Below are 27,867 nucleotides of genomic sequence, written 5' to 3' on the forward strand. Positions count from 1 at the left end.
TATTTTTTTACTAAGTCTCTTTTCAAAATGTAATATTTAATATTTTAAATTATATTAAAGCATATAATATGAAAAATATGCATAATAGTCGGAATGACAATTATTCTTTTGAATTATTGGTTTTAGTAACTATTTTCAATTCACTAGTAACTTGCTATTTAAACTGTAATAATACTTGCTTTCTGGAGCTATTCGAACTTTCGATTCATAAAAGAAAAAAAAAAATCTATGACCGTTTTCACAAAAAAATATTAAGCTGCACAACCGTTTCCTACATTTATAATAATCATAAATGTATCTTGAGCTCAAATCAGCATATAATGATTTCTGAATGATCATGTGATACTGAAGACTGGAGTATATGATGATTACAATAATAGATTACATTTTAAAATGTAAATGTTATTACTGTTTTTACTGTATTTTGACCAAATAAATGCAGAGTATGAGACTTTTTAAAAAACAAAAACCAAACAGTCTTACTGACTTCAAACGTTTGACCAGTGTATACACATAGGCTTTAGTAAAATGTGAATCAAATTACAATCGTGTAAATTCAGCTTAAACATGAATTTTCCCAATCAACAAATAAATAAAACATGACAATGTGACTTGATTTCACATCTTTATTGTGCCATCATGTGTCATCTGTTGCTACCCATCGGCCCTAAAAAGGCTCGGGTTCAATGTGTCTCGAACTTTCAGGTTAAGACTGGTGTTCACACCCCACAGAGACCCGGTGAGACTGACGATGAACATAAAACAAAAGCTGAAGCAGCATTCTCAAGTTCTCACCAACAGGTTAAAATATGACTTTAAATACAAAAATAGCATTCATTCATTCATCCATCCATTCTTTACATCCTAATTACACTTGTTTCTTCTGATACCACAAAAGCTTCACCGAAGCACATACATGAAGAGAAAAAGGACACTTTAAACCTAAAACACAAAAGAACAGAGTTTTCTGCTCAGTAAATCAAAACCTGAAACAACCCCTTTGAAACACATGACACTTAAAATCTACCGTAAAAGAAGCATTGTATTTGCCAAATAAAAGCAGCATGTCGAACAAGACACATTTGTTTGAACTTATGTTTCCTAGTGTCTTCATTGAAAGGCGAGAAAGCAAAACAGCACACATAAATGGACAAACGTGGGTGGTTAAAAACAGTAACAACCAGCTATGACACATTAAAACGGATACTGATCATTTCCAATCTGAACTGTATTCTGAATTTAAAGGGACAACTCACAAAAAAAAAAAAAAAAAAAAAAGAAGTAAATTCTGTTATCATGTGCCAAAACCTGAATGACTTTCTTCAGTGGAACACAAAAAGAAGCAGAACGTAAAAGCTGCCGAAGCTCTCAGGCTCTAAAAAGCACAAAAATAGCTCAAGTCTATATGACTCACGCACACTATTTTAACGATAGCTTTGTGTGGGAAACAAACTGAAGCTCACCCAGAATTAGAATATTCACTGATGTTATTCCACACTTGTATGACTTTAATTCATCTTCGAAACAAAAATGAAGATATTTTTCATCAAACCTCCATTGAAATTCCATTCAACCAACACGTTCAAGCTTCAAAAAAGTTAATTAAAGGCATCATAAAAGCAATCCCTGCAGTGACTGCAGTGGTATAATCCCAATTTTATTTGTTTTGTGTGTGCAAAAAAACAATGTATGCACGTTTTGTTCGTTACATAGCTGATTTTGCTATAGGGCTTGGTTTATTTTTCAAGATGGTGCTAAAGTGTGAATTTCTTGTATACCACAGCTGAAAGAAATCAGTAAGAGTGCATTACGGAGTGCAATTCTCCCTTAAACGTGTATCGGAGATCAATGCGGAAGTGGTTTGATTTTGGTTGAATGTAAGTGGATTAACAAAAATATTTCAGGTTTCATTAAAAATGTATAATGTATTAAGTCTTGAAGCTTTGGAACATCATGAGGGCGAGTAAATGATGACAGAGTTTTCATTTTTGGTTGAACTAAGTTACTGACTGAAAATCGCCCTCTCCATCATAACTCTGAAATCTTGCATTTTTGCATGTTCAAATTTGGCTTGTTTTTCAATGCAAATTTTGCAATCCTCAATGGAAACGGGTGATATGTGCATAAACTCAACATGGATGCACTCTAAAAAATGCTGGGTTAAATATAAAGGACATTCAACGACGACAAAGTCACAGTATTACAAAACTCAGACTCTTGTTTCGTGACGGACGGGATTTCATTAGTGTTTGTTTTGTTGCTGTATACGATGAGTCCATGCAGTGCTGCGTCTCCGAGCAGCTGAATCACGTAAAGTGAGAGAACATATCAATCCATTGGCAGAAATTAATGACGATTCTACAAGCTCCGCCTCCTCTGCTGACTCAGCCAATCAGGCGGGAGCTCTTTCTTACAGTAAAGTGCACTTCTTCAATCTGATTCCGAAGTTTTGATATTAATGCTTCAAAATAAGCATTGCGATACAGCCAGAGGACTCCAGCCACTTGCCTCCAACAGCTTCAAATACCAATTTTGACCACTGTCTTACAGAGGAAAATAATGTGCAGATTTTTTCTCGTAACAAAGAATAAAAGTGTAAAATCGTTGAGATTTGGGTCTTTGTATCACAAACCCACACCATAAACTATGTGCTAATAAGACTCCGAACCTTGTAACAACGTATTTAGATGACATCTAAACATTGATTTATAAAAGCAAGACTCACACATGTCCACTTCTGGCAGTCTTCTTGTGCAAATTTAAACGTTTTTTTCTCTCGTAGATTCACCCTCAACCAGTTCCCGCCCTCAACAGAAGGTGCCTTGACTAGTAATGGGATGGTCTGAAAGACCACGACTCGTAATCTTCACTCTTGTGGACAGTTCTTCAGGGCCTTCGGCACTCTGCTCCATTTGTTCGAGCTTGCAAGGCTACCTAATGCGACCGTCTTTTTTGACTGGCCCCAGTTCTGATTTGGGGTCAGGGGACAAGGAACTCCAAGAGGTCTTTGTGCAGAGTCCTATGGTGGGACAGGAGGAGGTCTGCTCAGAGCAAATGTCTCCCGTGACCCAGAAAGCCCTGACAGAGCTGTCCACCCAGGCCTCCAGCGGCTTCCCCACCAGGGAGGTCTTCTTCTGCGCCTCCTGCAGGGCGGGCTCACTGGGCGGCAGCTTCAACACGTGGGTGAGCTGCTGGAAGCTTTGATCCAAATACATGTTACCTGGTGGACCTGCGTGTACCCAACCATGGTCTTCTGAAGAGAAGAGAAGAGAAGAGAAGAGAAGAGAAAGGTCAGTAGCCTATGAATATTTATTTGCATTCAGAATAAAACAGGAAGCTATAATAGTCAAGTCAACTGAATGCTGTATTATACTCGATATATACCTATATCTATAATATTTATGTATTTATTCAAAAATTTCATATTTGATGTAAAAATAATTTTTAAAATAGCAAAGAGATGTTTTTCTACTAAATGAACACAAGGAAGAATGATATTTAATCATTTATAACAGGGGTCGGCAACCTTTTGGGCATGAAGTGCCATTTTTAATTTTTCTGGTTGACACATGTGCCAATAAGTCCCCAGCACTTTTACTACTGTTTATATGTCTACAAAGTTTAAATCAGGAACGTTGATCGTTTATGAAATGTACTGGCCAAATAACAGGAGCATTAACCACTAGTAACAATGTTGCTAAAAATATTATATTATTTTATATAATTAAATATTTAAATAAAATCTGAATATATAGATAAAATACTGTTCAAAAGTTTGGGGTCAGTATATATATAATTTTTTTTTTTTAGAAATTAATTATTTAGCAAGGATGCATTAAACTGACCAAAAAAGTCAGTAGAGGCATTTATAATGTAACAAATGATTTCTATTACAAATACATGAATCCTAAAAAAATGTATCATGGTTGCCACAAAAATATTTAGCAGGATGTTTTCAGCATTGTTAATAATAAGAAAAGTTTCTTGAGCAGCAAATTATATTAGAATGATTTTTGAAGAATCATGTGACACTGAAGACTGGAGTAATGATGCTGAAAATCCATCTTATATGTTAAAATATATTCAAATAGAAAACGGTTATTTTAAATTGTAATATTTCTCGTTGATGTTTCACCTGTTCGCAGGGGCTCACGCCCCTTGAAGGCCAGAGGCATGACCAGAAACCGAGCTTCTGCTACACGCTCCCACAACCGCAGCACACGCACCGTCCACACTCCAGGCCTGAGGGGGCGCTGAAGCGGTGGCCTGTATTGCGTAAACTCTGCCTCAACATCTATGCTGATGTCATAGGAGACTGCTACTATGTGTGCTGGGTCAATCCACACTATGGTGGCTGTCAGGTTGGGTCCACGAGCCCACTTCTGAACTGCCACCGGCTCGTCTAGAGGTCCCATCACACCACCGAAGTTACGGAAGATTCGCTCCTTTGGGTCCCACTCGGTTCCGACCTGGTACAAAACAGCATGTACAAAATATACGATGTTAAAGAACTACAGAATTAATTTACTCTATTTACTAACGTTTAATTTACTTTATTCTCTAAAGGCACTTTTTGTTTCTCTTTTTGTAAATGATGATTCATGTATGCATTTAATTTTTTACTTTATAATGTTTAATTAAAATGTCATAAGTGGATCTTCCAGTAAAACAATACACTTTGATATGGTGATATATGCTTGTTCTTATTATTTTGGCCTCTTAAACCCTGCCCCTTCCTTACAGTTGATGGCAAGCTCGCATTCAGATCTGCCCCCATCCAATCAATAGCCGATGCATAGAAAAAGTCCCTGTACTTTTTTTTCTCCTGGTAATCCATTTTACTCCAATGTACGTTACAATACAGAAGTATTGACAGAATAATCTGTCGCTATTTCCTTTATATTGTGGCTGTGAAGTATACAAAATAATTTACAATGGACTCCCTGTTCTTCTCACCTCAAGGTGTTTGAGGCGCTCAAACTCATGAAGGTTGTGTTCCAGCTGCAGAGTTGCTTGAGGAACAGCCCACACCTCCAGCATCTCACGGGACCTGGTCACTACATTCTGCACCTCCTGCCTGACCAGGTAACCCTGGAAACGGTCATCATAAAAATACAGGTGCACAGAGACGGGGTAGCCAATAGGTTCAAACCTGTGGGAAAAACAATTAATCAAATTAATCATCTGATGACTGGACTGGAGAACTGGATGTATGGTTTGAGATAGAGGGACTGGGATAGAGGGATGGGTTGAGATAGAAAGATTGGGATGGACTGGATAGATGGATGGATTGGGAATAGAGGGGTGGATTTAAGCAATGGATATGAGGGATGGAGGGACTGACTGGAAGAATGGATGGATTGGGTGGAACGAATTGGGATGGATGGATTGGATGGTTGGGACTGTCTCCTGCAGGCATCAGAACTGCTTTGAATGGTCTCCTGCTTACAGAGACCCAATCTAAAGAAGGAGGAGTACGCCGTGAGGGGCACATCATTGAGGGATAGATTGGGATAGAGCAGGGCTCGGCAACTTCGGTCCTGCAGAGTTTAGCTCCAACCCTAATCAAACACATCTGTAGCTTTCTAGTAATCTTGAAGACATTGATTAGCTTGTCCAGGTGTGTTTGATTAGGGTTGGAGCTAAACTCTGCAGGACAGTGGCCCTCCAGGACTGAAGTTGCCCAGCCCTGGGATAGAGGGATTGGGATGGTTTGGATAAATGGATGGATGGATTGAGATGGAAGGATGGAGGGATTTTAATGGAGGGATGTATTGGGATAGAGGAATTGGGATGGACTGATGGATGGACTGGGATGGAAGGATGGATTTTGATGGAGTGATGGATTGGGATAGAAAGATTGGGATGGATTGGATAGATGGATTGAGATGGAAGGATAATTTTGGTGGAGGGATGATTGGGATAGAAAGATTGGGATGGATTGGATATATGGATGGACTGGGATGGATGATTTTGATGGAGGGATGGATTGGGATAGAAAGATTGAGATGGATTGGATAGATGGATGAATTGGGATGGAGGGATGTATTGGGATAGAATGCATAGATGGATGGCTTGGGATGGAAGGAGGATTTTGATGGAGGGATGGATTGGGATAGAAAGATTTAGATGGATTGGGATGGAAGGAGGGATTTTGATAGAGGGATGGATTGGGATAGAATGATTGGGATGGACTGTAGAGATGGATGGCTTGGGATGGAAGGAGGGATTTTGATGGAGGGATGGATTGGGATAGAAAGATTGAGATGATTGTATAGATCAGGGGTGGCGAACTCCGGTCCTGGAGAGCCGCAGCCCTGCAGAGTTCAGCTCCAACCCTAATAAAATCTCACCTGCCTGTAGCTTCCTAATAACCATTCAGACCTTGATTAACTTGTTCAGGTGTGTTTGATTAGGGTTGAAGCAAAACTCTGCAGGGCTGCGGCTCTCCAGGACCGATGTTCGCCACCCCTGGTATAGATGGTTGAATTGGGATGAAAGGATGGATTTTGATAGAGTGATGGATTGGGATAGAACGATTGGGATGGACTGGATAGATGGATGGATTGGGAATAGAGGGGTGGATTTAAGCAATGGATATGAGGGATGGAGGGACTGACTGGAAGAATGGATGGATTGGGTGGAACGAATTGGGATGGATGCATTGGATGGTTGGGACCGTCACCTGCAGGCCTCAGAACTGCTTTGAGTGGTCTCCTGCTTACGGAGGCCCAGTCTAAAGAAGGAGGAGTATGCCGTGAGGGCCACATCATTGAGGGACGAGACCCCATCAGCCTGCTCGAATAGGCTCTCCCAGTACGCTTTCAGTGCCACTGTGCCTGGAGGGTACTGCCCATACAGATGATTGTCCAGAATCTCAATAGACTCCTGGTTCACTGTGGACTCAAACTTACGGGCGAAGAACGTGGGCCGGGTTAGTTGCTGTCATGGGAGAAAAGAGGGGTTGAGGTGGTGTCAATACAGGTGCATCTCAATAAATTAGAATGTCGTGGAAAAGTTCATTTATTTCAGTAATTCAACTCAAATTGTGAAACTCGTGTATTAAATAAATGCAATGCACACAGACTGAAGTAGTTTGTCTTTGGTTCTTTTAATTGTGATGATTTTGGCTCACATTTAACAAAAACCCACCAACTCACTATCTCAACAAATTAGAATACTCCATAAGACCAATAAAAAAAACAAAACTTGCTCTCATCTGAAAAGAGGACTTTGGACCACTGGGCAACAGTCCAGTTCTTCTTCTCCTTAGCCCAGGTAAGACGCCTCTGACGTTGTCTGTGGTTCAGGAGTGGCTTAACAAGAGGAATACGGCAACTGTAGCCAAATTCCTTGACATGTCTGTGTGTGGTGGCTCTTGATGCCTTGACCTCAGCCTCAGTCCATTCCTTGTGAAGTTCACTCAAATTCTTGAATCGATTTTGCTTGACAATCCTCATAAGGCTGCGGTTTTCTCGGTTGGTTGTGCATCTTTTTCTTCCACACTTTTTCCTTCCACTCAACTTTCTGTTAACATGCTTGGATACAGCACTCTGTGAACAGCCAGCTTCTTTGGCAGTGAATGTTTGTGGCTTACCCTCCTTGTGGAGGGTGTCAATGATTGTCTTCTGGATAACTGTCAGATCAGCAGTCTTCCCCATGATGGTGTAGCCTAGTGAACCGAACTGGGAGACCATTTTGAAGGCTCAGGAAACCTTTGCAGGTGTTTTGAGTTGATTAGCTGATTGTCATGTCACCATATTCTAATTTGTTGGGATAGTGAATTGGTGGGTTTTTGTTAAATGTGAGCCAAAATCATCACAATTAAAAGAACCAAAGACTTAAACTACTTCAGTCTGTGTGCATTGAATTGATTTAATACACGAGTTTCACAATTTGAGTTGAATTACTGAAATAAATGAACTTTTCCACGACATTCTAATTTATTGAGATGCACCTGTATCTATGATCTAGCAAGAAAAGGCAATTTGCTAATAAAGGCACCGATTCCCATTCACTAATAATAGAGTGCAAGTTGTACACATTGTTCATATGCATGGTTAGTGAATGAGGCCCACTGTGATCGTTTCAATATTGTGTGGCCTCTGACTCACTATATCTGAAGGGATCACTTAACGGTTCACTGACCTGTATTCTGATGAGGTCTGAGGGTTTGAAGTCATTTGGTGAACAGCCGCACCAGTCCACAATGTGCTTATACTGGCACTTGCAGCCCAATTTCCGGTTCCAGTTGGTCACACGCAGATTATTGTCGACCAAAGTATCGCACATGTGGCTGTTTCCCAGCACTGTGTGAAAGAAAGACTGAAAACCAGACAGAGAGGAATTACTTAATATACCCTCAGGGACACAGCGCTTAATGTTTACTGCTCACTGCTGTGCCAATTAAATAGAAATGATCATGGAGTATCACATTAACAGACTTATGAATTTATGATTCAACCAGATTAAGCCACAACAATAACAGTGATTCATCCTGCTTCTTTAAATGGGCCATATCATCTTTTATTATTTAATTTTATTAGTCCAGTACCTCAGCAGGCAGAAGAGCGTAGGTGTAAAACTGCTTGAGCCCCGTCACCAGCTCGTCCTGTGAGTTTACCACATACTCCACAAACTTGCGCGTGAGAGAGAACCAGTCCGAGCCTCCTGACACCTCCAGCCTCTCGGGGATGGTGCGCTCGCCCAGACGCCACATGTGGTTGTCACATTCGTGGAACAGGCGGTCCAAACCCTGCTTCTTAATGAACCTACGTGACAGGAGAGAGCAGGATGGTCACTGATGTCATGATAAACACGGTCATGGCTAGTTAGGTTGCATTATTTATTTGAGGGATGTCAAAAGTGTCAAGATGGTGTAACTATCCCAAAATCATAATGAATGACAGGAAAGGCCGAACGAGGCTCTCATTAAAAGGCCGAAATTCCTGAATAGAAAGAAAAAAAAAAATCTAAAAATAGTTTGGACCAGTCTTTTATTATTGACCTCCAAATCCAAATCATTGTGTAAAACCAACCAAAATACCAACCATCCAACAAACAAACAAACAAACAGAAATGATAACGGAGGACACTTGTAAACCAGTGTGTAAAGCATTAGTAAGTTATAAAAAAAAATTATCTACCGTTTTATTTTTAGGCATGGAAAGGATAGTGCAAATTTATTTATTTTTTTATATTTCAAGTGGCAAACTCAAATAAAACTATGATATTCATGATTGAAATATTCAATATTTTTGTAAAGAATGTTTGAAAACTTTTTGTACATGCATTTTAGGTGTAAGGTAAAGGTTATTACTTCATTACACCACTTGTCAATAAATAATTTTTTTATTCTAACATATGAAAGCAACATGAAAAGAAGGATCATTTTTTTAATAATTAGACAATTTAAAACTATATTTTTCTTTTCATTGTCTCAGACATCCTTATTTATCATGGACCCACAAATTGTTTTTTTTTTAAATGTTTTTTAAGTCTCTCATGCTCACCAAATCTGCATTTATTTGATCTAAAATACAGTAAATCAGTGAAAATATTATTACAATTTAAAATAGCTATTTTCTATTGTAATATATTTTAAAATGTAATTTATTCCTGTGAAGCAAAGCTGAATTTTCAGCAGTCAATACTCCAGTCTTCAGTGTCACATGATCCTTCAGAAATCATTCAAATATGCTGATTTGATTCTCAATAAACATTTTTTTATTATTAGCAAATGTTGAAAAAAGTTGTGCTGTTTCATATTTTTGTGGAAACTGTGATGCATTATTTTAAGTTTGAAAAACAGCATTTATTTGAAACAGGAAAATGTAATGCGTCTTTGCAGAATAAGAATATTAATTTATTTTTAAAATGATTTAACTGTTGTGCATAATTAGGCAACAGTATGAATAGAACAATGATTTTAATGCGTACTGTTTGGACATCAAGCTTCTTGAAGGCTTATGATTTGTGATTACGAAAGTATCAAAACAGAGATGCTTCAATAAGTAAGTTTGATTCATTCTGTGAATGAATTCACTCTGATCCAAAGAAAAATTTTTTTGCATAATCCCCACCCACAATCAAAGTAGATAATCTGTGATGCATTTAGAGCATCCCTAGATGCAGACAGTATATCAGAACTAGTTACCCGACCTGGAATAACCCTTAGAGTTGAATCTAAAATGAGTTTACCTTGCGTTCTCTCTGCCGTGCGACTTCAGGAAGTTCTTGTCACGGTTCTGGGAGAGAAAAGTCACAAGCTCATCGTTGGTCCTGTTTTAGATGATAGTGAGAGAGGAGAGGAGAGGAGAGGAGAGGAGAGGAGAGAAGAGATAAAAGCGAGGGATTATGTCAGAAACCCAGTGCTGACTGCAGGGTGGCGTGGGTGAAGTCTTCATCTGGAAGGAATTAGCTGCTGCAGACAGGATTTGGTTGGTATCGACGTCTACATGTGCATCAGGCCATGTACAACGATTTGGCTTATTTAGCTTGCTTTAAAAAAAGAAAAAGCATCAACAGCTGGAGGGATTGTGAAATTGTAAGGCTCTGATGTGTTAGAGAAATCCTCCCGAAACAGATTGCAGAGAAAGAGACCGATTTGCCAGCATCATCACGCTAGCACACAATGAGAGCGGCTCTGACTTGACGTCTTCAGACACAAGCTCAAGGGAAGGCTCCTCCATATGTATCTCTTAAAATTAGTACCATCAATCCATCTCATGCTTTTTCACTGACCTCATAGCAATGCATTTTGGGATTGCCTCCTTCAGGAAGATAGCACTGAAGACATCATCCTAACAACCTTCTGAAATGGCTTCATCCAACAACTGACTAGTCCAGGGTTTCAAAGATTGAGGGAGTCAATGAAAAGCTAATAATGAATAGAATTGAGTGTAAAATTAACAAGGGCTGCACAATTAATGATTATAAAACTGTAACAGATTTACGCATGATACGGTGGTCTCAGAGCAGCTCGGTTCACACTAAATGCTGTTTCTCACAAACTCAATCTCTGAATGTGCTGCGAGTTTAAAGGAATAGTTCACCCAAAAATGGAAATTCTGTCATTAATTACTCACACTCATGTCGTCCCAAACCCTTAAGACCTTTCTTTCTGACCCTGCATAGACAGCAAGACAACTGACATGTTCAAGGCCCAGAAAGATAGTAAGGACATTGTTAAAATAGACTGACAGAAGACTGACACGGTAGAGAACAAATTGTTGAATAAAGTTGTTATTTTTGTTTTCTTTGCACACAAAAAGTATTCTCGTAGCTTCATAAAATTACGGTTGAACCACTGAAGTCACATGGACTATTTTAACAATGTCCTTGCTATGTTTCTGGACCTTGATCGCGGTAGTTCCCTTGCTGTCTATGCAGGGTCAGAAACCTCTCGGATTTCATCAAAAATATCTTAATTTGTGTTTCGGAGATTAACCAAGGTCTTACGGGTTTGGAACGACATGAGGGTGAGTAATTAATGACAGAATTTTCATTTTTGGGTGAACTATCCCTTTAATATTTATATTTGGGAATGCAGTGTGCTCTAGGTTGACTTTATTAACATTTGCATATTTTCCAACATTTTTGTGGACGGAAGTTTACAGCATATAACCAAAATAAAAGCTCAAGTATTTGAAATGTTTAAAGTTCGAGACTTTGATGTTTGAAACTAAAGAATTTACGACATAACATTAGAATTTTAACTTACAGTGTAAAATAAAATGATAGTTATAATTTATTTTAATTTCACAGTACAATTTTCAATAGTAGTGTCTTTTTATATATTTTTTTTAAATAGACAAAACTAATAAAAATTATAATTTAATTGAAATATTTTTCAAATAAAAAACAATGAAAGCACTTCCTAAAAAATACACTATCTGTATACTTGCATGTTATGAGAGCATTAACCCTCATCAGAGAACCGTCAAAATGCAAATGTGTTGTTAAATTATTGAAAATCTCAGAGGGACTTAAAGTAGCCTAAATATTTTATGTCTAATAGGTTCGGCTGACAAAAAAGTTAGGGCACCCCAGGTCTAGTCAACGAATTACTTCAAAAACTGCAGTAGAACTGACTTTATTATCCTTTATTTTATTTTTTTCCAGAGCCCTGTCTAAGGCGATGCTGACCTGGTGGGGAAGTCGGTGGCACTGAGGTTGATGAAGAAGTCCCATTTCCAGTCCAGCATGGACAGCAGGTCATGCATGCTGTGCAGGTAGGCCTTCAGCAGACTGGCACCGCCCCAGATGGTGACCATGCGCCAGGGTGTAGCTCTCACGTTGGGGTAGAGCTCCGCCATCTGCAGCACCTCCCGGTGCATGTAGTTTGAACGCTGCAAGGCACAATATCATCGCCAATGGTCTTGAAGATGAGTATATCATGAATTTTCACTTTTGGGTGAATGATTCGTTAAATATTTCAATCATGTTACAGCAGTAGCGCTGTTCTAGCAGTCATAACGGTTCTGCTGCTGGGAGCGGGAAGATTTCTTGTCAGGAATTCAGTTTAGCTCTGAAAGACTTTACTTTTAAGAGGCTAAAACCTGAAATAGCTTCAAATGAAACACTAGAATCAGACGAGACAGACTTATAGAGAGGAAGAGACAGAGCAGATGTTGTGCCAAATCGTATCAGGGTGTGAGAGAAGTGCTCCGCCAGCAACAGGCTGACTTGTTTTCCAGCATATGTGAGCTGATGGCCACTGAGCTTCTCTAACACTTCAGTTCAAATCAAAACACAGATCCATAGGGCTGTTTTTAAGGGTACTAAAGCATTTGGTGTGGAACTGTTCAGTTCATTTTGGGTCAAAGTGGCTTTAGCCCATGATAAGGTGGGCTGGACTATGGTTGGCTTGAACTGGTGTGGTTTGCAGTTGGTTTGCAGTGAATCAAAATCCAAAATCTCGGCTGAAACCAAGCATTCTGGAGTCGAAACCTGAAACTAATGATAATTTTATAAAAAAGTATTGTGTGAAATAAATGTACACAAACTCTCTGTAATTGGTGTGACTTGACAATAACATACAGAGTCCAACAATTTTAAAATGCTAAAATGTTTACGTTTTTAGACTGTAATTGCATGTGTCAGTACTGATCAGTGTAATATTGATTTTAAAGATACTTAACAAGAGGTCTTGTTTTTCTGACATTGAGCATGTATGAGCATATATAAATGCTAGGGATGCACCGATACTGAGCTCTTGTACTCGTACTCGTACTCGTTAAAATGCCCCGATACCAAACGCTGATACCACACAGCATGTGATAAGTGCCATATTCAGACAAAGAAACATTGACAACAGAACAACAGACATCAGAATGGAGTTATTAGAGATTAAGGATGTCTACGAAGTATATGTATGCAATGAATATAATGTTAAACATTCAGTATTAACACCTGTATAGCTGATGTGCGCGAGCTGATAAACAAAGCACGCTGAGTGGATTGAGCGCGCGGCGGCGCAGATGCGCGAGCTTGTCGAGTGAATATACCTTTCTCACAGACATCACTGGAAAGTTTGAAGTTCGGTCGGATACGTCAAAAACAAGTAAGTAAAACAATGCACAAGTTACGTACCGGTAGGGAGAGAGCGAGTGAGAGACAGAGAGAGAGCGAGAGAGAGCACGCGCGCACTTCTGTTGTGTGATCTTTGATGTTCACTCACTGAGCACACGCATCATTTGAATTAAAACGAAATCGTACAAATAAAACCATTCACAGGGGCATTCACTATAATCATCATTTATTTTCAACCTTAGGCATACACGACTTTCTAGCGAAAGTGAATCTAGCAGCCTGTGTGAAATGCGCTAGACTCTACTATTCTGCATCAGTACAAACACGTGCAGGCGTTAATAGATTTTGGTTTGACTGTATCTATTTGATAAATGAAGTTAACCAACTAACATTATACATACTCTTTTGGTTTCTGTACCCAATATTTACAAAATGGACAAATGCAATAAAAATATCGGTATCGGTACTCGGTATCGGCAAGTACCAAAAATAAAAGTATCGGTATCGGGCGAGTACTGGAAAAAGTGGTATCGGTGCATCCCTAATAAATGCAATTATTTATTCTGTGTTTTTAAGTGTTTGAATTGTCTGCATAAACAGGAAAAGCAAATGTAAACTGAGTTTGCAGTTGTGTTTGAATTTTGACTTCAACATGTGAATGTCAAATGTAAACTAGCTTTTTTTTTTTGACAAATTATCACCATCAACCAAAATTTACATAACATTTTATTAAATCTAGATAATATTATGTGGTCACTGCTTTTTCTTCAAACCTCTGGTTTTTTATCTTTTGAAGTTGTAGTGTCAGATCATATTTCAAGTCAAGATTTTCAAAAGATTTTCTTTCGGCAGCTAACAAATTAGGTCAATTTATTTTAAGGTCAAATTCTTATTATTAACAAACCATTAACTACGACTTTTGGCTCAACAATTTCCTAATTTGCCGCTTAATAGTAAGGTAGTTGTTAAGTTTATGTATTGGGTAGGATTAGGGATGTAGAATATGGTCATTCAGACTATGTGCTTTATAAGTACTAATAAACAGCCAATATGTTAATAATAGGCATGCTAATAAGCAACTAGTTAATAGTGAGAATTGGTCCCTATACTAAAGTTTTACCAAAAATGTTGGTGCATTCCTATATGAAACCCAACCTTGAGGACACTCACTCTTTATGACAGAGATGAATGCGATGGTGCCGCGGGCTTTCAGCGGTTTAGAGCAGACCGCGACACAGAATCAACGGGGAAATCGCGCGGCGGTGGGACATGTTTTTACATCAACGAAAGGTGGTGTACAGATGTTACAGAGTTAAAGAAGATGTGCTGTTCCGATCTAGAAGTGCTTTGCATTAATTGTAAGCCGTTCTATTCGTCGCGGGAGTTTCACTCGTTCATTCTCCTGAGTATTTACATTCCTCCGCAAGCGCCCGTGAGCTCAGCTTTACAGAAACTCGCTGATCAGATCACAGACACAGAACAACATGCATGTGTATTTTATTCACATCTTATTTTTATTATCTGTGTGTTGTTGTTGTCTCCGTGTACTGGAAGCTTGTGACACTATAACAAATTCCTTGTATGTGCAAACATACTTGGCAATAAAGCTCTTTCTGATTCTGATTCTGAAATAAGCATATTTTAGCACTTATTATAGTATAACCCATTTCTCATAGTTGTTTGCTCTGGAATATATCTTCGGAAAGCAGCTCTCATTCTTCACAAAAATAAATAAATCTGAAACTGGTGTTGACATTAAAATGTTAACGTTGTTTCACCACTGCTGAATCTACAGTGATTTCTATTTCAGCAGTCTGAAGTAAATGTCATGATCTGCAAATGCAACCCATCTACCCACTGATTCTACACAACAGACAATGTAAGCAAGTCCCACTCTTATGAGCCAGCTTTTCATTGACTCATTCAAAAAGACTCACAATTCAGTCTTGAACTCACAAGTTCTCAATTGGAATTGACTCAACAAATTACAATTGTTCTTGACTTAAGTTGCAGTCATGTTAGGGAAATTTCAGCAAAACTTAGCCAGAAAATGATCCATTGTCTATTGTTAATAATGTAGCAATGTATGAAGCACAGCTCACACAGAAGCCACTTCAATCCAAACAGCTTTCTGTTGGTCAACACAGCGAATCCACATGACCAACTTAAACGTGGGGAAATCTGTGTGATAAATATTTCACCTTCACTCGAGACTCCTACTGAAACTGCTGGATTTTGCTGCAAAAAAATTGCTCAAAATGAGACCCTTGTTATAATGAATTTATGGTTCATGAGGCTGTTCTTAGACACACACAAATTCTGAGCAAATTTTTGTTTTCAGTGATATCTCAATGGGAAAAAGAAACCTGTTGGGTGCTAACTTACCTTGTCCACATGGATGTAATAAAAGTGGTCTTTGTGATAGATGGCTTTGAGGAGACGTTTCAACTGTAGGACTGCTCGTCCATGAACCACCAGCATGAAGACCACCCTGACTGGGTTTTCCACCTTGGAGAGGTCAGTATCAGTGAAACCTGCATGCTGGACCGCACTGGAGATCACTAAAGATGGACAGGGAGAAAACCAACAAATTCTACATGTCAAATTTTAAGCATGACTGGATGTGGATATAATGATTCAAGGAATGCAGTTACCATGCTGTGGGCAAAACTGAGGCAGAGACTGAGGCATGAGCTGTCCCGCTTGGTGCTGGCACACGATGTTGGCGATCTCCTGTCTGCACTGCCGTGAACCCGCACGGTGGAGGGCAGACAGGGCATCCTTGCCCGAGATCTCACATTTGGGCACAAAGTCACTGCTCGGGACTTGAGGAGCACCCTCAACGCTGCCCGGCTCTCCTGGTGCTGCTAGATGGATTTTGGCCATTTCCCCTGCCCGCGTCTCGCTGAAGTTACGGCTGCTCGAGGGATCATAATGGGCGGCCACTCCATCTTCTGGTCCGCCCAGACTCTTGTCCTTCAAAGAGGGCTTGTTTCTCCATCTAGACCCCCTTTTGATGATGGTGGTGACGGCGGGCTGGTCCTGGCGCTGCCTCGACTGGCCGTGGTTCGCCCCTGACAGGGCGTTTTGCCTCTCAAAGGCCACAGGGTCTATCTTCTGCTCCTGTCCATTGTGGTCGGGCAACTTTGACCGCCTGTGTTTCCGCTGAGAAGGAAACAGAGTAAATAAATCAGAGGTGTGATACCAGATCCCTCCACATCAGCGCAAATGAGAAAACAGGATCAAACTTTATTCTCAGAAGAGGAAGTCTGTTTTTAGACCAGACGGATGATTCACACTTTGAGAACAAACTTGCTGACATTTCAGGGAGCCCAGAGGCACAACGTGTTTGCTTTGTTACCTCATTTGTTGTTTCCCTGGCTCCAGTCGTGGCTATTTTTAGCATCATTTAGTGGCGGGAATCAAAGGTATGCAATGAGGATAGTGACTCACAGATGAAGGTTTGGGTGAGAGCTCGGCCAACACAGAAAAACACTCAGTGCCATTATCTTACAGTGGCATATTTTAGGAGCGTTAAGATTTACTGCATTAAGCAAGAGCTTTTGGGTGTTTCACTGTGGGAAATCATCAGCTGAAGTGCAAAGCTGTTGTTAAATGGTGTGCTCCTTGGTGTATTAAACTGAAAAGCATGCCTCCAATCCCCTAACTGAATTGTGCATTGTTTTTTCTTACTTTTGAGTCTATTGAAAATGTTTACGCAATTCAAACAATAAGTATAGTTTTGGTGCTCTTTAATTTGGCTTGTCACTGATGTCAGATCACCGTAGTCACCTCTATTCAAGCAGCATGTGAACGATCACCTACTACTAGTTACAGTATGAAATTAGACTTGTGACGGTATTCGGTGATGCGATATATCACGGTAATGAATATGCACGATATTGTTATCGTGGGCACTTCTAAATACCGTGAATAATTATATATTACAAATTATTTAGAATTTTGAATGCATTTTAAGAATACTTTTCCCATCAACTGGTCAAAATGCACAACACCGCTGTATGCTGCGTGAAAGACGCGTGCGCAGTCTGATGTAAACAAGCGCGGACGTTAAAAAAATTACTCTAAAAAGGAGCGATCTGCTAAATATTTGCACTATGTTTATATTTCAACAACAATTGGATGTAGAAATATAATTATATCACTAGAAAGTTGACAAAAACATACTTGCATGCAATATAAATGTTTGTATACAACTTAGATTTTGTATTAAACTCAGTGTTAATTATATCTAAAAGTAAACTGCAATTTTATAGTTCTGCTGTTCATTTTAATCTGTAAATATTACAGTAATGCACCAAGTGAGAGGGTTTCCTGTATAATTTAGAGTTTACGAAAAACGGACATGTACCTAAATACTTGAGAATCATAATCAAATGAAAAAATTAAATCTATATCAATACCCAGCCATAGTAAATATTGCTGTTTATTACTAAATTTTGCTGCACATTACTATGTGATATGAATATAAATGAAAATAATATCAGAATAATACAGGGGAGAAGAATTGCTGAATAAAGTCATTTTAATTTTCTTTGCACACAAAAAGTATTCTCGTAGCTTCATAGCATTACGGTTGAACCACTGATGTCACATGGACTATTTTAACAATGTTCTTACTACCTTTTTGGGCCTTGAACATTTCAGTTCCACTGCTGACAATGAAGGGTCAGAAAGCTCTCGGATTTCATCAAAAATACCTTAATATGTGTCCAGAAGATGAACGAAGGTCTTACAAGTTTGGAACGACATGAGGGTGAGTAATTAATGACAGAATTTCCATTTTTCAGTGAGCTATCCCTTTAAATAGAGTATTTTAATGTCATCTAATGATTCTTGATCTAAATATGCCTGACAAGACTTTTTGGTATATGAAATATTGTTACACTGAATAACATTTTAGTGGGTGTCTTCTGTAAATCATGGAACCTAAGAAGAGCATGAGAAAAGCCTTATCAGTACACCTGCCAGTGAAACTCCAGCGCTGAGCACAAACACAATGACTTGAGGCATGTGGCCACACAGTCCTAAACAACTTCATTATGCTACATGTATCCTCAGCAAACCCAAATGACCACATGACTGCACACATCTCAGTGTAATGCTCAACACGACACCCATGATAATGTGAAAATAAGATCAGAGCAAGGACAGCTCTTACTGTTAAACTCAACACAGCCCAAGTGCCAGACATTGATTTCACTGAAATCCCAAATGGCACTGGGCGTCTGTCCCAGCACTGACGCAGCTTGAAGCCAAATGAAGAAGCTTTTGACAGAAACTTTTGAGTTTCTGTAATTCGCGCTAAATTTGGTCTCATCATTGGTGGATTCTCCATGTTTTTGCTAAAAAAAAGCTCTTAGAGTTAGCCTGATATGCCTGATGCCTACTTTATCCATTTTCAGATGGTGGACTAGTCATCCAATAATTAAGTCAATAAGGAATGCCAACTACTTTATCTACTTTAGCTTAAATATATTTGGGAGAAATAGTCTCTATGGCACCACAGTGGAGAAAATAATGTGAAACGCAAAAATCTGTCTAGTGCACATGGGTTTTACATGTTTCTAAATGACTTTTTTTTTCGTTCCACACATGCCGAGACGTAATCATTCGTGTAACTGTGTGTTCTGCTTGATAACAGTCATTGCTACCACAAAACCCTCACCATTGCAAGTAGAGTAAATCACTCACGTATGCTACTAAATTTGGTGCTAGGCGAAAAAATAATGTCTGTCGTTATACACTGGCTAAAAAGTTACAGCTGTACTTAGTAGTGCTGTGTTCAAAATATCGATACGACGATGTATCGTCACAGGTTAAAGTTTCAACAATCTGGACATGGAACCTCATTGAGATCCCCATATCACTGGGACTGAATGATGTAGGACTTTGAAAATGAAGATGCCAAAAGAAAAGTTTATTAAGAACTAGAATCTAAAATCATATTGCGATATCTTTAATACTTCTTGAGTTATAGGCACGCAAACTTTGGAAAAATAATATTTACGGCACTCAGACAGGTATGTTCAATGCAGTTGCTTTGACAGAAGTAAATGAGATACATCTCTAGTGTCAACATTATTTGTTCTCCAGACACTCCTCTTTAAAAAAAAAGAAGTATCATATTTATGCAAAATGACCCACATTTGTTTTTTGACCACTGAAAATGTGTACAATTAAACGATTTACTCCTGGAGCCTTATTGAAATTCTAGTATCTCTGGAACCGAACCATATAGCGCCTTAAAAAATGAAGATGCCAAAAGGAAAGTTTGTTAAGACCCAATAACTAAAAGGGCATTAAGATATCTTTAATACTTTTTGAGTTACAGGCCTACAAACTTTGGAGAAAAACAATGGAAGAGGAGTGACCAGCAGCCCTAGACCAGTGTCAAACCATACAGCACCAGTGGGCCTCATTAACTTTCAAGCTCAGTCGTTTCAAAGCGAACCAACAAGCTTTGCTTCAAAACACAGTGAGTTGCCTATGAAGGCAGTATAGACTAGTTCAGAAAGCTGAAGGCTGTTTCACAAGGAAGGCAGTATTGTGGAGAAGGCAATCCTAGAATACACTGTAGTGAGCTCAGTGAAACAAATGAACAGACAAGAGTATATACATTATTAGAAATATTATAGCTTATATTTATATGATTAAATATTTTAGATAAATATAATTCATTTAATACCTAGAATTAGTAGCAAAATAGGGCAATATAACTGTAATTGGCCATTTTACCCCAATATTTGTGTGTGCTGTGTAGAGTATTGGGCTGTTAGTTTGCCAACAACAGTATTTTATACCCACAAGATTGCACAAAACGTACAGCATAAAGGGCAACATTAAACAACATCTCATAGCTGACAATCAGATCACAGCTGTCTGCACACTGCCTCTCACCAGAGTTTACTTCATACTAGGGCTGCACGATAAATCGCATGCGATATTTAACGGAAGTTTGAGGAGTTGTTGTCATAAATGGAACTACACTGGGTGCAACTTACACATTAGGTATAGAAGTTTGAACAAATTAATGAATCGTATTCAGAGCTGGTCTATAAATTCTAGATGCAAATTATTTATATGACATTTTGCTCCATTAAATAATTCTCAAATGTGCATTTGAATGTCAGTGTGGACAAAACACAAGACTAAAGGCCCATTTACTCCCAGAACAATAACTATATTAGTGCCCACACCAATGGACAATAATGTTCTGTTTATTATAAACGCACACTGCAGTTTTGTAATCTGACATTTTAAATGTTTGAGCTCTTTGAAATCGAGCAGATTTTGATTGGTTGTCAATGTTTTTAGTCATTCATTAGGTGAAAAAAAAACTTTCTAAAAGTGAATGCAGTTTTTCTGTTGTTATTGTTATAGCTGTTGCTATTGTCAGAATTAGAGAGATAATTAAAACTTTATAGCTATAGTTATTTTATTTATAATATTTGATGTCAACTAACCCAAAATAATCATCAGACAGTAGCTATGTTTTCATCCAAAGTTGCAAGTGTAACTTGCAAAATTGGAATACTGCATAAAACATTTGAGAATAAAAAAAGTTATCAAATCACATGAGAAGTTTGAAGCCTTGTCCACACTAATATGTTTTCGTTTGAAAACATATATTTCTCTCCGTTTTGACCTTCAGTCTAGGGCTGTGATGGTCGCCATGACAACCGCGCCACCTTGGTGGTTCACTGCCACCGGCACCGGCAGTAGTGCACACACTCTATAACAAGCATAAAATACAAAGTTTTGTTTACAAGTGTGATAATAGTAACAGTTGCAATAGAATTCGGTATTTATAACATATAGCATTTCTCTGTAAATTGTTTTATTTAGACTATAAGGCTATGTTAATTCACAAATTACCTCAAACGTCATACACAGCATTTCCTTCACACAATGTCTACACCGGACACGACCGGCACGGCAAAATACAATAGAACCCATTATAATCAGTGATGCTGTCTACACTAGATGCAGCGCAACACGACAAATCCCCGACAGTAAACAGATGCACCGTTCTATTTATGACGTACTGACACAAACTTCAAATGATTTTAACGGACAACTGTCACGTCCAGTGTCTCACAACGGTGGGTTTGAGCGCGGCAAAAACAACAGCTGGAAACATCATAACACCAATGAGGTCCTCCCTTAAAACGGACAATGTCAAAATTTAAAACCTGTATAGAAAAGCCAAGGAAGGTTTTAGGGCTGCGACGATAAATCGATGCAGAATCGTTTCGTGGCTCGATTCAGAGATCTTCTAAATGCGTCGCGATTCTCTCTGGAATTAATTCTGAGCTTAGATTTTAACAGCAGATGGCGCTCTAATCTAGTTTTTAACCGCACACTCAAATGCTCATGAAGAAGAGCGCTGAAGAGTTCGGCTGAGTCTGTAATTTCACCTTGGCTAAGAATGCTTTTATGACGCCAGATTAATGTAAACACAGCCCAATGTGAACACCCTTGTAATTCGCTTCAACCTTTTCAAATTTTATGAACGATTATTTTAGGTTCAGTGTGTGTAAGGATTTGGAAACAAGCAGAGTACGGCTGTTTCTAAAGCCTGCAGCGCCATCTGCTGTTCAAAACTAAGCTCAGAATTGACTCGAGAAAGAATCATTTCTTGATTTGCCATGCATCGATTTATTTTCCCAGCCCAAGTAGGTTTAAAGCCAAGGCAGATTTTACAGCATATGAAGCTGTTACGAAGTTTTGCAACGAATGTTTGTTTAAATTTTAACTTTCTTATTTAGGCTACTTTCTTATTTAACTGTATTATTTATTTGATATTTATTTTAGTGTTTTGCAGGCTGCGTGTTCACTGACGGTGACGGAAGTGCTAAAATAAACACACACGTTTGGTTAATAGATTTTTGAGCCTTATTTATTTTTTGTGTTTCAAAATTATATATAAATTATAATTGAATTAATATATACTATTAATATTTTTAATAATAATAAATAATAATATAATTAATATGCCATTAATATTGATATAATTATCATATAAATCATATATATAATTTATGTATATATTATTTTTATATAGAAATTATATATAGGCTATATAATTAATATAAATTATAACATTGCTATTACCTATTGCCACCGCGGTGGTAAAAATCTGCCACCGTCACAGCTCTACTTTCGTCCACACTGAGACGGCGTTTTTGTCGAGGAAAACTGAGCTTTTTGAAAACGCTCTCCAAAGTGGATAAATTTGAAAACGCCATTTACTGTGGATTGTGAAAACAGAGGCTTTTGAAAACGCATGTTTAGTCACGTGACACATATTGTACCAATAGATAATTATGTTTTTACCGGTATTGTGCCTGTTATGTGGTCTTCACTTTCACACTATTGCTACAGATGTGTTACTTTGTACACTCTTAATATTACAGTTCTGCAAAGATGACAGAAAATTTACTTGCGATTGCGTCAAAACATGAGGGCAGTTGCGTTTTAGATCAGCCATACAATAGAGAGTGAGTGCGACCCGAACGCATCAGTGAATGATGAGATATTTTCCTAAATAAAATGATCCTGCTAGAAGAACTGCATGATAACGTATCATGTCTGTTCCATCTGTATTGTTTCAGTGAGCTTTTTTGAGGCTTTATGCATGCGCATTAATGAAAATTTTATGTTTTCTGACGTTTCAGTGTGGATGACAAACTTTTGGAAAATGCTTGAAAACGCTAGTGTGGACGGATTCCACTCTTCATTTATATCTGTTTATAATTCAGTTTCAAAATGGCAGACAGAAGAAAGGTGAAAAACCTTTAACAGAAACAAAATACAAAAAATGTGTAAATGAATTGTAAATAAAGCTTACTTAAACATTCACTGGTCACTTAATAATTTTCTGGTATTAACAAGCTCAATACACTTACTGAGTATAATCTACAACATACACACAATTCAGAAAATTACCTTAAACACTTAGAATTACAGTGCATGTATATGGATTCAGATTAGTCACGTTACTTTAACGATCAGCTTAATTGCACGTGAACTTCAGAAACAATGTTTTATCTTATCTCTCTTCAGCGATTGAATCGAAAATACAGACAAATATAAGCAAATTAACACACCAGTATTATAATAACGTCGATATTTGCTACACAGAAATATATTTAACATGAAATTGTTAAGTAAATATCAGTTAAAGAAAAGTAGGTCACGGAATTTCTCCACGTTCGCGCAGAGCACAGAGAGATTTGCTGCACCATAACTGATCCTGCATCAGCCGCTATCGGCGTCTTCTCTTCCATTAACAGAAGTGAAACTAATTATTAAAGTTCTCACCGGCTGCCACTCCGGGATTTGACGATGTTTTGACTGTCGGTGCACTTTTCACGTCCCAGCTCGTCAGTTTCGCGGAGCTCGTGATCATCTCATCACAGCACTGACTTTTTTCCTCCCGCTTCCGATTATCCCCCCTCGCCCCGATTGGCTGAGAACTTATTGCAGTTATTTTTTATTTATTTTTTATTATTTTTTATGCTTCTATTTGTTTATTTATATCCGCGCAGTTTGACGTGACAGGCACATCGCATTCGATTAATCGTGCAGCCCTACGCTTGCTATTTGTTTATTTATATTCTCTGCAGTTTGACTTGACAGTGCATCTAAGAAATTATTTAGTAAGTGCGTTTCCATCAAAGACTACACTCTAAAAAATGCTGGGTTATTTTTTTAACCCAAGTGCTGGGTTCAGCCCGCTGGGTCATTTTATTGGGTTATTTTTAATAATTTTTTTTACCCAGGTTCTGTGTAGTTTTTCTGTAACTAAGTTGCTGGGTCATTTTTAACGCTGGGTTATTTTTTTTCTACCCAACCGCTGGGTTGAGCTCGTCTCCGATGAAACAACCCAGCTGCTGAGTTACAGTCAGAGCGTGGCCTTTTTGAGTCCACTACAGGAGTGAGCGGTTCTCAGCGCCACCAATTTGGTGCACTTCTTCAGCAAAATAAAGGTTTGTATACATTTTATTTCATTTATAAAGTCTTTACTGTGCTGTAAATTGTATTATTTTACACAACGCAACATAAGGACGTGGTGTCAAGTCAGCTGCGTCAGCAGCGGTCAATTCGCATAGAAACGCCTTTTGCCTTGCATAACATAAATCGATTTTATTCGTTATAATACTGAGTTTAATTTAATTTAATGTAAAAATATGTTAAAATAACAAAATATATAATAAAATAACCCAGCATGTGTTCTGTCCAATATTTACCCAGCGCAGGGTTGCCAAATAACTCAAGATGGGTTGTTTTTAACCCAGCATTTTTTAGAGTATATTTGCATGTTTTCTTCGTGAAGAAAAAATATCTACAATTAAGTGCACAAGTTCTTGTGCACGTTTAAAGATTTTATGCACATTTTAGCATTTCCATCCTGCGATTTTTTTAAGCGATGCCTCAAAATTTGAATAAAAATACATGGATGGAAACATAGCTAGTGTTTTCTGCACTATTAATGTCTTAATCTTTACTGAATCTGCAGGGTGAAACGTACATGACTGGTTCCTGAACAAATTATTCTAATGAGCTGGCTTGACATTTGATACAAAGTTAAGGCCATTTGTTGGATTACATTTCTAAATGTAATACCTGTTCTGAATTTGAGTAGCATTTGGTAGTAAATGTGATAAGAAACATTCCTTTCCTAAAAGTACTAAATAAGGCCATTAAGGAACCTGAATCGTTAAAAGAGAAATCCAAATCAGAATGGTTAAATTCCTTCTGATCCCTCTGTAAGCAGCACAGGTCACTGCAACATCACATGACCTGCAGTAACTCATTCTTCCAGTCTCAGACACCAAAGGCTGCAAAATCAATGGCCTCTTTCATCACACTGAGACTCAGAGAGAGAGGTCAGAGAAGCTTGCAGATGTGCTGTGGTTGGAATAAGGACAACTTCTTGTGCAGGGATCAGTTAGGACGGTTGACTCGTCACCAAACAATCAGTTAGTCGACTAGTGCGTAAAGGTTCTTCATTATTTCTGAGTGGGTTCAGGTCATTAAGTTCACACAAACAGCAATTTGTAGAAGAAGCAGTCAGAAGTAATTCGGTTGTGTGTTAGTTATGCATATGCAAACTGCTTGCACCAAACTGAAATATACTTTGGGTTTAAGTCCTCTTGTGAGCTTTAGATTCTGCAGCCTGACTCTTGCTTGAACAAGGACGACAGCTGATATTAGGACACCTTGGGGCTGAATGGCACATCATACTTGCTGGGCTGTACACCTGGAGGGTTACATTCAAAGAAGAATGGCCACTGAAAAGAAAGGCTTCTTTAGCAATCAAACATGCATTGCTCTTGAATTAGAGAACAGTGCAACAGTATGGCTGTAATATGTGCAGTAGGTGTCCACTACAGGAATCAGTACAGAGAAAGACACATGGTAGATTTCATTCCTATGAGAGCCAATTAGGAGAGAAACAGCAGGGAAGCGTTCACGCAAACATGTGAAACGTCCCACAACAGACACTTTGGGAGTTTCTCAGGGTGGCGGAACTCCATTCATACAGACCACTGTCCTCTCAAGCAAATCTTCAGACCATAAATGTATATGTGTATTATCTACTAATGTGAATGAGGACTTAAATAAACAGTAAAGAAAGATAAATAGTAAAGGTCTTGAGAGAACTTGGTAAGAGTTTATAAATAAGTCAGTACCATCAGTAAAGGACACTTTACATTTAATGAACATTAACTATATACTGTTCAAAACTTTGGAATTTTTTTTTTTTTTTAAGAAATTATTTTTTATTCAGCAAGAATCCATTAAATTGATCATAAGTGACAGTAAAGGCATTTATAAAGTTACAAAAGTTTACTATTTAAAAAGAAATGAAGAAAGAAAAAATAAACTTTCTAATCACGAAAAAATGGTTTCCACAAAAATATAAAGCAGCACAACTGTTTTCAACACTGTGATAATAATCAGAAAAGTTTCTTGAGCAGCAAATCTGCATATTAGAATGATTTCTGAAGGATCATGTGAGACTGAAGACTGGAGTAATGATGCTGAAAATTCAGCTGTCAGAAAATGAAAAAAATTGAAATTGAAATGTTTCACAATTTTACTGTTTTCACTCTTTTAATTACATAAATGCAGTGTTGTTGAGCAGAAGAGATTTAAAAAAAAAAAAAATCTTATGGACCCCAAACCTTTGAACGTTAGTGTACTTTTTATTTGATTGTTTTATTTTTTGACATATATGTTCTGAGTTCACTGTTAACTACTTCACCTTGTTCACCTTTGAGTTTAAGCCTCTTCATACACTCATAGATCAAGTAGGGAATCTGTTCGATGCAGGATGACAGTGAAGTAAAACGTGGAGCAGGAATCCAGACACGACAGCACATTCCTGATACTCGTCACAACTCGTAACCTTTCTCAAATGTGTTTGCGTATTACTCAAGAGTCCTTGAACAGCAGACAGTTATTCATTGACTTATTAGTTATGCAGGCTTCTTCTAAAATGGCTTACAGTTACAGTTCACTTATTTCTGGGCCAGTCATCCTGGACTAACCTAAGGTTAAGCGTTTCGATCAAGGGCACAATGATTATCGTTCCTGAATCAACCCAGCTGGGGTTTGAGCCGCCTCAGATGTTTAAACACTACACTGCATTATTAGCTGCAGTCATCGGAGAGCTGCAAAGCAGTCACACATGGTTCATTTCATTGGCAGCAGTTTACAAACCCTGTCTGAGGCAACAGAAATAAAGCAAGTCATAATGAAACAGAAGTGGTGACAGATCTCTTGCTACATATTGCGATGTATATACAAGTGAAATTGATTACTGAAAAAGAAAAAAATGGTTCTGTGTGTCAGTTGTTGATTGGATTTTGAGATGTGGCTACTGCACTCAAAAGTAGAGGCAGATATCAACAAACATAGTAATTTGTAGAGCCCGACCGATATATCGTTTAGCCGATATTATCGGCCGATATGAGCCTGTCGCCGATATATTCGGTATTAGGGGTGCAACGGTTCAACTTACTCACGGTTCAGTTTGTATCACGGTTTTAGAGTCCCGGTTTCTGTATGGTTCGGTATGTGCTATGTTTAGGGAAAAAAATATATTGTCAAATAAAAATAATGAAGATAACAAATAATCTAACTACAAGCAACAGCACAAATAAATACAATAGAGCAATGATACAAATAAAATAAACAGTGCTTTTCAGGTTTTTTTGGTAGGTCTAACATTAGTTTTTAGGTACAGAAATTGAATAAAGTAATCAAATGTAAAATAACATTGCATATTTGACTGTATAA

At 38.2% G+C, this 27,867-nt stretch overlaps 1 protein-coding gene across 1 annotated transcript in view; it reads right to left on the reverse strand.

The window, feature by feature from the left end:
* Positions 1-635: 635 nt before the first annotated feature.
* Positions 636-27,867, reverse strand: part of xylt2 (xylosyltransferase II) — a 32,677-nt gene continuing 5,445 nt past the window's right edge. Inside the window, exons 2-11 of the mRNA XM_016556119.1 lie at positions 16,188-16,698; positions 15,919-16,094; positions 12,148-12,350; positions 10,201-10,281; positions 8,555-8,771; positions 8,149-8,325; positions 6,686-6,942; positions 4,957-5,152; positions 4,136-4,469; positions 636-3,253 (exon numbers count right to left, since the gene is read on the reverse strand). Of these exons, the coding sequence (XP_016411605.1) occupies positions 2,931-3,253; positions 4,136-4,469; positions 4,957-5,152; positions 6,686-6,942; positions 8,149-8,325; positions 8,555-8,771; positions 10,201-10,281; positions 12,148-12,350; positions 15,919-16,094; positions 16,188-16,698 (2,475 nt within the window). The 3' untranslated portion in view covers positions 636-2,930. The remainder of the gene's footprint in view (positions 3,254-4,135; positions 4,470-4,956; positions 5,153-6,685; positions 6,943-8,148; positions 8,326-8,554; positions 8,772-10,200; positions 10,282-12,147; positions 12,351-15,918; positions 16,095-16,187; positions 16,699-27,867) is intronic.

This window comes from Sinocyclocheilus rhinocerous, unplaced genomic scaffold, assembly GCF_001515625.1.
Source record: "Sinocyclocheilus rhinocerous isolate Xijiao unplaced genomic scaffold, SAMN03320098_v1.1 scaffold647, whole genome shotgun sequence".
NCBI lineage: Eukaryota > Metazoa > Chordata > Actinopteri > Cypriniformes > Cyprinidae > Sinocyclocheilus > Sinocyclocheilus rhinocerous.